The sequence below is a fragment of the Meleagris gallopavo genome, chromosome 1 (genome assembly GCF_000146605.3).
Source record: "Meleagris gallopavo isolate NT-WF06-2002-E0010 breed Aviagen turkey brand Nicholas breeding stock chromosome 1, Turkey_5.1, whole genome shotgun sequence".
Lineage (NCBI taxonomy): Eukaryota > Metazoa > Chordata > Aves > Galliformes > Phasianidae > Meleagris > Meleagris gallopavo.
Window position 1 is genome coordinate 5,586,283 of NC_015011.2, and position 11,570 is coordinate 5,597,852.

The 11,570-nt window shown below is 35.9% G+C and overlaps 1 protein-coding gene across 1 annotated transcript in view; it reads right to left on the reverse strand.

Annotated features, from left to right (window-relative positions):
- LOC100549706 (semaphorin-3A) overlaps window positions 1-11,570 on the reverse strand; it is a 118,031-nt gene that overhangs the window by 9,134 nt on the left and 97,327 nt on the right. The window contains exon 5 of the mRNA XM_010717985.2: window positions 6,384-6,477. Within this exon, the coding sequence (XP_010716287.2) occupies window positions 6,384-6,477 (94 nt within the window). The remainder of the gene's footprint in view (window positions 1-6,383; window positions 6,478-11,570) is intronic.

Sequence of the window (11,570 nt, forward strand, 5' to 3'; positions counted from 1 at the left end):
TTTTACTTCTCTGAAAACAGCAATTACTCTTAAAAAAGAGATTTTCTACAGAGAAGACAGAACATGGTTTTCAGCTTCTGCCACTTTTATAACTGAGACTGGCAAAGTGCAGCAGCTAAGGGAGAGAGCAAATGAAATCATCTGCTACTACCTTGACCCCAAGTGTACCACAGTGAACAAGAGGATTAGAAATTGACCTGTGATACTTCAGCCCATAAATGGCACATACATAGCCCAGCTGGATAGAGGAAACTCATAGTATTAGAGTCTCAGTGTTCCTCTCTTGAAGTAGCTAGAATAATTCTGGAGGAGACAAACATAGTTTAAACACAATGGACCAGATCAAGTTAAATACATGCCAACTGGTAGAGAAAATAAAAATAATAAATACATAATAACTAGACTTACAGAAGATATCCAGGGATTTAAAAAATAATAATAAAATAAAGTATTTATCACTTATTTTTCTAGTATTAATGTTAGAGCTTGCATACAAAATAACCTGAATTCAAATTGGTAGCAATGCTTTTTCAGGACTCTGCCCTTTTATGCCTAAATAGGAAATGAGATACTCTCTTCTATACTTCTAATATGGAATTAAAGATTATTATTGCTTCTAACTGCTATTTTCAGGCCACCCATTTTAAATGAGTTTCCTGTGAAAAAGAGAAGCTTAAGGATGAAATAACCATTTCTTTAAGCTAAAGTAATACATTTTTCATGGTCATGATGAACTCTACTTTATTTTAAAACACAATTTAGGAATGAGTTTATCATTTTTAATGGCAATTTTAGATGTTTGCATGGTAGGACAACCATGTCCAAGCATGCCTATTGGATATCAGTGGCATCTTTTCCCCAGAACATTGATACCATGAAATTATCAATTGAACCTACTGAGGCTCTGTACCATATGGTAGCCATGAAAGCCAGGAAGGGTGAAAACATGATAGCAGAAAGACATGGAATTGAATGAATTCACAGCAGAGATTAGAATAGATCAGTCGTGCCCAGCAGGAGGTGTAATCAGAATTGAAACAGAACAGCATATCCTTAATTAACAATTTATCATTCCTCTATGTCATTTTCAAGTTTTTAAAGGACAGACAATCACTTAATTATAGTGATTATTATGTACAGGGTATGCAGCTAAGTGTTTAAAGAACGTAAAACCTTTTTGCTTGAGAAAATGGCTTTGATGCTATGCTTAACCTTTCTTTAACCTTATCTTCAACCTTATCTTCATTTGCTTGCCTTCCCCTCCCAAGTGAGTTAAGATAAATCAATATACATCAGAGGGGAAGAAAAAAAAAGTAACAAGCCCTATTTTACTTACTACTTATAAGGAAATAGAAAGGTCAATTAAAACAACAACAACAACAAGATTCAGTATTTTATACCTCAGATATGCACATCCTTTGAGTTAGAACTATTGATAAACTACTTAAGATTTAATTTGAGTGGGCTAGAGCACAAGTCATAGAAGAGTGGCTGAGGGAGCTGGGACTGTTTAGTCTGAAGAAGAGGAGGCTCAGGGGACACCTCACTGCATTTTACAACTTCCTGAAGGGAGATAGTGATGAGGAGGGGGTTGGCCTGTTCTCCCAGACAACAAATAGGACCTGAGAGAAAGGCCATAAGTTGTGCCAGGGGAGATTTAGATTAGACATAAGAAAAACTTTTTCTCTCAGAGAGTGGTCAGGCACTGTAATGGCCTGCCCAGGGAGGAGGGGGAGTCAGCATCCCTGGTGGTGTTCAAGAGGTGCTACAAGATATGGTTTAGTAGCTTAATGCATAGTTATGGTGATAGGAGGATGGTTGGACTAGATGATCTTGTACATCCTTTCCAACCTTGTGGTGCTATGATTCTATGATTTTTATCTCCTATTCCAGTTAAAAGAAGGCTAATCTTTGTTTCCCTATGCACACCATCTTTTGGGCTGATATTTGCTCATTGATATGCTAGGAATTGATTTTTCTATGTCACTGATAGTTTTGCTGTGCGATTTCCATTGGTAGTAGTTTTCAAAGCAGTCCTCATTGGCTTTAAGAAGGAAACAGAACTAAATAGAAAACCGACAAACATCTCCCAGGCAGAAAAAATGAAACAAAAAAAAAGGTTGCCACTTTGTATTTCCAGTCCAACAGCATAAAACAAGGACTATGGCTTTCTGTACAGAGCAAACTGATGGCCCCCAGTTGTTTGCATAGAAAGAAAGCACTATATATTGGATACAAATTGCTGCATGCTAAAGAAGCAGCATTATAACATATGCATGCAAATACACCTATTAAGTTTACTGGTTACTAATTTAGGGGGAGAAGAACTATTTTTCCCACATATTGAACAGAAGAGTCATAGAAGTGCAGGACTCTTCTCCCAGCATCTCTCCAAGTTCATCACCAAGTTAGTATGTTAAAAGCTAAACAGTATGCATTCATTTGCCAATTTTTTCTATTCAGATCTTAGAGAAGACTGCATTCTTAAAATGCAGCACAAGAGAGACACGGAGGTGTTGGAGTGGGTTTAGAGAAGAGCCACAAAGATGACCAGAGGGCCGGAGCATCTCTCCTATGAAGAAAATTTGAGGGAGCTGAGTTTGTTTAGTTTGGAGAGCAGAAGGTTCTGGGGCCTTGTGGCCTTCCAGTATCTAAAAGGAGCTTACAAACAGGAGGGACTTCTTATATGATCTGTGAGTGATAGAACAAGGAGAAATGGTTTTAAACTAAAAGAGGAGAAATTTAGATTAGATATTAGGAGGAATTTTGTTACTCGGATAATGTTGAGGCAATGAAATAAGTTGCACAGAGAAGCTGTGGATGCCCCATCCCAAGGCCAGATTGGATGGGGTACTGGGCAGCCTGATCTAGTAGGTGGCAACCCTGCCTGCGGTAGGGTGATTGGAATGAGATGATCTTTGAGGTCTCTCCCAGCTTAAACCATTCTATGATTCCCTGGCTCTGTGGTCTTTTATTATTATATGTTTATTCATATAACTGAAGTTAAGATTTTCAGAAACATAGATAGATAGATAGATAGATAGATAGATAGATAGATAGATAGATAGATAGATAGATGGATAGATAGGTAGATAGATAGATGGATGGATAGATAAATAGATAGATAGATTTTTTTTTCTTTTAAACCAGTGAGACACAGAACCATAAATAGCCTTGAGGGTTCTGGATAATCAGAGCTTTTGAAAATCCCAAAGGAACGTTTCCTAAACAGCAGCTGACCGATAATGGGACAATGGCTGTCCCCTCCCTGAATTATTTTCAACTATCCCAGTACTATTGCTTTAGACTAACACATTCAGTGATAATTTTCTCCTGTGATTTTGTTTTGCAAATACCATGCTCCTCTCATGTTTCTCCTGCCCTGGAATACACACTTGCAGTGTATTACCCAGAGACTGCTTAGTCTCTACATATTTGTGCATTAGCCCACTCAAATGGGGATTGTTTCATTAGCAGTATACAGATGGGAATGGCTGAATAATGTCTGATATTACTAGGAACTAGTCATATCATGTTCCCAGCTGGTGTTTACTTAAGAGTATAGTAACAATAACTACTTTTAATGAACAACTCTTAAAAAAATAATGAAAAAATGTTTGCAGGTGGATGAGGGAAAGAAAGAATATTAGAAAAATATTGGAACAATTTGAACTGTTGTTGTTTTTATTGTTTTTGTTTTTGTTTTGCAAATACTAAATTTTATTAGGAGAGAAGAAACACTGAAGATCCTTTAACAGTAATAAGAGTTTTAGCTGAAATATAAAATAAGAATCTTGAGTACTAAGGGCTATTAAAAATCTTAAATTGCTTTTTGCAAACTAACCTCAGTGTTTTGACCAAATTCCAGCCTAGGTAATTACATATCACTTACCTAAGATTTACCTTCTAGTTAGGGAGTCAAAAACATACTCTTTTTTCCCACTTAGTAAAAAGCTCTCTTTAGTGTTTTTGATGAAGAACAGAAGTTATTTTTTCCCTCCCACATTTAACCATACAAATTACTTCCTCTTCTCAGCCTTCTTTCATTTTTGCTATAGCTACATTTTGTTACTAATTATAATATTGCATTTTAATGAGCGCTGAATAATTTTTTTACATTTGCTCTCTTGAACCTAAGATAACCCCTAGTTGCTTGTGAATACTGGTAGTAGCAGACAAGGGGCCAGGAGCAACTGAGCTATCTCTCAGCTCAGAAGGGAAGAAGGCATCTATCCATATTCTTCTTGGTGTGAGGTATTTGTTATAAAGAGGTTTTTCTGGCCTTTATATCCCATTCACTGCTTCAAGGAACAGTTGCACCACATCTCTCCATACAGACAATGCTCATTCCCTATTTCTCACCTCCAGAGTATTGAATGGCTTCTCACTTCCTAATTTGAGGACAGGAAATTACCTTTGGTCATAATTTTGACATAAATTTTATGCATTTTGGCAAAGATGAGAGTAAGACATTGTGAACCAGAGTGAATTTGCTGTACAGTTTCTTAAATATCAGTGGAACTTCTTCACTAAAATATTGAAACAACTGCAGCATTATAATCAATGACGCAATATAACTGTGAGGTAGCTATGAGGAGGCAGAGCAGAAAGGATGTTCACATTCAGGATGCAGGAATGTTAATTTTAGCTTCAACATGAATCTTGTAAGTCACTGGAGCTGCAATTAGTCACTGGCACTGAATGTTGAATTTGTGCCATTTTCTACAGTGTTAATACAACCATGACTCTAATGGAAGGCTGATTTAAAACAAAATATGATGCTCAGTCTACTGTTTATTAGGAGGAATAGTACATGGACTGAAAATTACTGAGATAGGGAGTGGACTCAAGAAAACAAAGGTACTTTAAAGGCTTGAAATCTAAGCCAAGGGAAATAAGACAATCATATTTGTGCATAACTGAGTAGAAAAAAAAGGAATGTGAAAAGCTAGACACTGTTGACTTTGTGCAGTTGCATACCGGGTATACCATGTAATACTGGCTTGTCATCATTCTCTTTCTTTATTGTACATTAAAGTAAATAGTAAAGCCTATCCCTTGAGAGTAACTCTGACACAAATTCAAGTTGCTCCAGGCACTAATTTATACACTGGACTTTTACACATACTTTTTTTCCTTTCTGTTTGTTCAGGGTACAAGTTGGGGCAAGATGTGGAAGCCTTTCTTGTTTTGCCTTTCAAAAAGTGCATGTCCCCGGGGTAGCTCATCACCTGTGAACATTAGGAGCTTCGAAGATCAGGAAATGAGGCACACTGAAGATTAAATTTTTGTTGTTGCCTCTTTCAGATAGTTTCACTTTTAAATACAATGCAAATAAAATTTGTAGTCACTAAGCAATACAAGATGTACATAGTCCCAGAGAACACAGTGTATCTGGTTATATGTCATTTTCCAAAGGCTTCTGTGATAAGAAAATCTGCAGGCTTCTGAGACTGCTGCTGTCCCCTTGGATTTGAAGTTGTGATTAAGTGCCAGAAAGTTACGTTAAGAATAAAGTGGCTACTCTTAGATAGAGCTCTCACAGAAATAAGAATCAAATTTGTTTTGCTCTCAATTTCTTCTTCTCTTAATTTCATCTCACAAAACATTTTTTGTGAAGGAAGAAGGAAAAACAACAAACACAATTCAATTACATAAATTAAATCAATTATATAAATTAAATCAATTAGATTAGTTCAATTAGATTAACATATGCCAGGTGCTCCATACATACATATTCTATGAAACTAAGTATTACTAACTCAAATATACTTAATTTATTGAAATCTTGCTGTTCTGGATAGGAGTCTAATTGCATTCATTGTCAGATACATCTCTTCAACTGAAACATCATTTTAAGGCTTGGACCTGTGAATGTTTGTATATCTTCAGCTCAGATGTGAGTACAACTTGGTGATGGACTTTACTTGGCTATAGTACTGATACAAAGAATTGCTTATTCCTGCTCTCAGTTTGCTCCCAGATGTGCTGGTGCAGCCATCTGTGAGGGTACACAGTAAAGTGGGCAATTAAAATACCTCCAGGGTCACCTAGTTCTGAGTCTGAAGAAACAAGGTGTCATAGAGGGGTAAAGCAGTTAGTGTGATACTTGAATCTTGACTTACACAAACTCTGCTCTCATGACGGCTGAGCCAACTGTATTGAAAAATGAAACTGGAATGAGTAATAACTACTTCAGCTTAGACAGAAAACACATAAAACAAAGTCCTACCATAGGTGCTGTGAAGAGCAAAAATAAATAGATAGATAGATAGATAGATAGATAGATAGATAGATAGATAGATAGATAGATAGATAAATATGGCAGGGAACTGGCAATGAATGAACATCTCATTGAACTTACTTGAACTTCTGGCACCTACCTACTAAAAGAGAAGCTGTCAGCAATTTAGGATCATAAGGGCTCTTCCCCCGGCCATTTTCAAAATGTGAATCTTCCATCCTAAAAATGTTGTCCTGTGGAGTGGAAAAAAGAAAGAAAAAAACCATTTTATTTGATGAAATAATAGTAAAAATAGGTTGAATTAAATAGAGTACAGTATATGTAATTCATACTGTTTGGTGGTTCTTTTTTTGGCTTAAGAGAAGTGAAATTACACTAGGAGAGTATTTGGAAAAAGTCCCCATTTTCTAAACAGTATTGTGATGATGGTATTCAAAAGCACAAATAAACACACACAGCTTGTGCCTCATCTAGTCTACTTCACATACACTTTACCTGGTTTCATTGAACTGTCTGTGCTTTCACAAAGAATATGCCTGTGTAATTTTAATTGAAGAAGCTGGAATTTCAATGTTTTGTCTGAAAAAATGAAAGCGTAGATTAATGCATTACAGGATGCTAAACCTGAACTTGAGTTCTTAGTGACCTACTGGTTTTGCATGGTCAAATACAATTTTAACTTCATCAGCAAAGCTGTTTTTCAGTAATGTGCAATGCAACTTTTACAAAATGGCAGTTGGGGGAACAGTACATGGGGTTATAAAACAAGATTAAAAAGGGCCTCAGTCAACACTAACTCAAATCAAGGTCAGTAAATCCAAAGCAATTGGCTTTTCAGTACATTTAATGATTTTAATTTTAACTGGGAGACCAAATCTGCCAATCAAACGTAATAGTTTGTTTACTTTATGTTTTACACTAAGGGTAAAACCAGAATAATAAATGCTTTTTGCACAGTAGACATTATGTTGATAGAAGAATTGCATAGGGCACAGTAAAAGCTAAAATTTCCATTTTCCCATCTGCACTGTGGTTAATTTCCGTTGACACCTAACTAAATCATGAAACTCCAAAGCCAGGACATACTCTGGCAATAGTTCTGGGAATTACTCTGTGCACCCAGTTCTCAGTCGCTAATACCTAAAAATTCTTCGAGGTAGATAATGAAGGTAATCCTTTAATAAATATAAATTAAATACAAATTTATTGCTGTCTGATCAGAGATAATTATCTGTTTTAAGAAAAGAAATAAAAATAAGTAGAGTGGAATATGACTAAAATATATGTATTCATAGAATAAATCAACTGGGAAAATATTACAATATATAGAAATATGCAGCTTCCATTTGAGAGAAGACTACTGCCAGCACAGGCTATACTCAGCTTTAGTTTTATCTAAACAAGTCCTGAAAACCTTCCATTGCACCCTTAATGAAAGCTTTTTTTTTTTCTCTAAAAAAGAAACAAAAAAACAAAAACAAAAAACAAAACAAAACAAAACAAAACAAAAAACACTAACCTTTTTTTTCATCTGAGGAATCATTTGTGGCTTTCAGTCCTTGTTATATTATCTATATTATCTACTATGATGAGAAACAGTGAGAGTAACTACCGTTAAGTAGTTACAAGCTGTTCTTAAGTTGCCCATTTTCCTTCTCTTCTCTGGACTAAATCTTACACAAGAACTTCAGAGAAGCTTCACTAGTGTGTGAACTCCAGAAATTATATTGTACTGTCTTGTGTTTGAAAGTAAAAGCCTCAATGAATTGCACACAATTATTTCATCCTCAAGGATAATGCTCCAGAAATCAGTGCTAGATCCTTGGCACTCCACAGTGCTGCTGTAGGATGTGAAAAATAAAAATAAACTAACTCAATTACTTTGATTATATATATATTATTTAATGTGAAGATCAGTCACACATATAGCTGATATGTGTGTGTGCACTACATATTTTCAAAGGAACTCCAGAAGCTCTTAACATTTCATTTACTGGTGAAAAAAGGTGAAGGGAAAATGGACTGTTTAGCAGAACAGCCTATCTGAAGAGATTTCCTACTTTGAAAGATAAAAACTTTGGGCAAACTTCGTGAAATTTGATCCTAGAATTCAAGCACAATCTTGTAGATGTAGCCTGCTTGATTATATTTATATAGTCATCCTGTATCTGTAATACCTTGCACAATATTAAATTACTTTTCTTTTGTCCTTTCTACTTTTTAATAGTCCAGACACATTCCTCACTTCTATGCAATTTTCTGACTTTACTCCTTCTGACCAGAAATGATTTAATAATGAAAAAGTATTTTTTTTTTTAATGCTGCATGTACATATATAGAACTTGCACAATAAATAAAAGCAGTAAATTCAGGAGAATGCTCTACTTCAACTACAGTAATATAAAAAGGCACTAATGCTACAAGCCATTATTGAAAAATGTTATTAACAATCTACATTTATTTGGGATTTCTTCTTAGTAGATGATAATTGTTCAACATGCACACCAATGGATATTTGATAAGGCTATAAAGTCAGTGGCAGGACAGTTAAAGCAGAAGATATTCCCAAGATTATTCCATTTGTCATTATGAGACAAATAGGAAACAGATGTGGAAAGTGATTTGATATAGGAAGGATCTGATTTTTGACTATATTCCTCTGGTTTATGTCACTGTAACTTCACTGATACTGGTATGTAGTGAGCAAAAACGAGTGGAAACTGGGTCAGCCTAAGTCAAAAATGATCTACCCTTTCCTTCGTGATTGTAGAATAAACCATTTAAAATAGGAGGTATGACAGGGAAATCCCACAGTGTTTTCATATTTCAGTTAAAATGCAATGTAGACACACATTATATATAATAAGTTTCCAAATGTATCAGTGACTAATAACTATGATTAATATATCACTTTTAATTGTCAAATGAATGTATCTTGGATAGCCTGAAGCCCCAGAGAGTTTTGATAAACATACTATGGGAAGTCTAACCTATCACAAATAGGGCAATATGCCCAAATACCTTTTAGAGTATTGAAGTCAAACCATCTTTGTCTGTACACCAAAAATACAGTCAACAGAGAAATAAAACCTTTCCTATGTACTCGTCCTTGTCTCATCTCCCCCTGACCTCAAGTAGAAGCCTAGAAAGCTTAGATTGTAAGTGATACCATAGAATCATAAAATGTTTTGTGATGGAAGTGACCTTTAAATAAGGCCTTTCCTTATTATAAGGCCCTTTTTAGTCTAACAGTCCATCAATGAACAGGGACATTCACAGCTATAGCAGGTTGTTCAGAGCCCCATTCAGCCTGACTTTGCATGTTTCTAGGGGTGAGACATGAACCCCATCTCTGGGCCACCTATTCCAGTTCTTCACTTTTACTTACTGTAAAAAGCTTTTTCCTTTTCCAGTGTAAATCTCCTCTCTTTAAGTTTGAAATCATTTTCCCTTGTGCTGTCACAACAGACACTGGTAAAGGGTCTGTCTGCCTCTTTCTCTTTAGATACTGAAAAACCACCCTCAGGTCTTCTCAGAGCTTTACCTTCTCCAAGCTGAACAGTCCCAACTCTCTCAGCCTGTCCTCATCTCATTGATACATTTCTGTAGCTAGCTTCTTGAAACACGTGCTTTCCTGTAGCGCACAATTTGATAGATGGTAAGACTTGGTCAGAAAGAAATATATTTCAGACCTTGAAATAAATGTAAAAGTTCTGATGATTGCCATTCTTTTACTCCGTTATTTTACAGGCTATCGGGATTCACTTTTAAACATCTGAAACATGTCTGGAATAAATTTCCTGTGTCATGATAATGAGTGGTGACAAGACACTGCTACTTGACAAGGCTTATTTCATAACTTGCAATAGAATTCAGCCAGCCAGTATCATACCAACCTAAAGTTATATATATATATAACATTACACACACACACACACACACAAGGGCTGGTCCAAAACTAATGTCTCTTATTTTGTTATGTTGGCCCATGACATCAGAGGCGGATGTTGGTGGTATGACACTAGAGGTCGAAGCTTCCCAAGAATATTTTGCTATGTTTTGTCACCGTGTGACAGATGACAGCAAAAGGGAAGTCTGACAAAATGGTGTCTGACATGGAAGTATTTATGAAGCAAAGGTGTGTCACTGAAATTCTCCATGTGGAAAAATTACACCCACTGACATTCATTGATGCTTGCTGTGAGTATATGGACACCAAACAGTGGATGTGGCACAGTGAGGTGGGGGGTGCTATGTTTCAGCAGTGGTGACAGCGACAGTAGATCATCTCCATTGGTGCAGATTTTTACGATTCCAGCGTACAGGCTCTTGTTCATAGCTGATGAAAATGCATAGCTAAAGGTGGTGATTATGTTGAAAAACAGTATTTTGCAGCTGAGAAATTTCTTTATGAAATAGTGTTATTGTGCTCTTTGTATCTGTTAAGTGTTGTAGTTTTCATGGAAATAAGCAGGAGGCACAACTTTGGGAGCAACTATATATATATAAACATAAATGTATACCCACATATATATCCACATATACATAAATCTGTATGTATACCCAGTATAGGAACTTTTAATGTCTTTTCTTTGCATCTATTTCAGCTGCCACCCAGTCCAGAACCCTCTCAATAAAGCAGGGAGAAGAAAGATAACAGCACACACTGTTTTTTTCTCATTATATTTTAAATATTCTTTCCTAGTTTAGTACTTTTTATGGCTTGTAAGAAAACTGGTGATTATTAGAGAAGAGACAATTTTTCTTCTTGTGCAATTCACACAGAAACTGCTGCAGAATTGCAGAATTTAACACAACAAAACCACTGCTGGCCAATGATGAATTAATGCAGTACAAGTAGATGATCTGAAGAAGCTATGTTGATAGAGTGCACACAGTCACAAAAGAGGTATTACAGGCTTAGTTTATAAGGTATGGAAGATACAGAAGTATTTGACAGCAGTGATGCTCCTCAGCTGTGCTAGTGCAATTGAAGGAACGTATATCCTTACTCTTGTAACCCTCAATCCATAAATACCAAGGAGTACATCTCCAAGGCACCTTCAAGGGACTAGTTGATCATCATGACAAGCTGATGAACAATCATGTGGGATGGTCCAGAAACATTCAAGATGCCAGGAGACTTCGGAAATAACACATCTTTTGTTTAACTAGAAAAGGTAGTTTTGGCCACATGTGTAAGCACTATTGAGGTTAATATTTCCCTGGCTATTCTCACAGATTCTGTTGTACTAATATGAAGACTTTTATATAAGAAACAGAAGAAAGAAAGAAAGAAAGAAAGAAAGAAAGAAAGAAAGAAAGA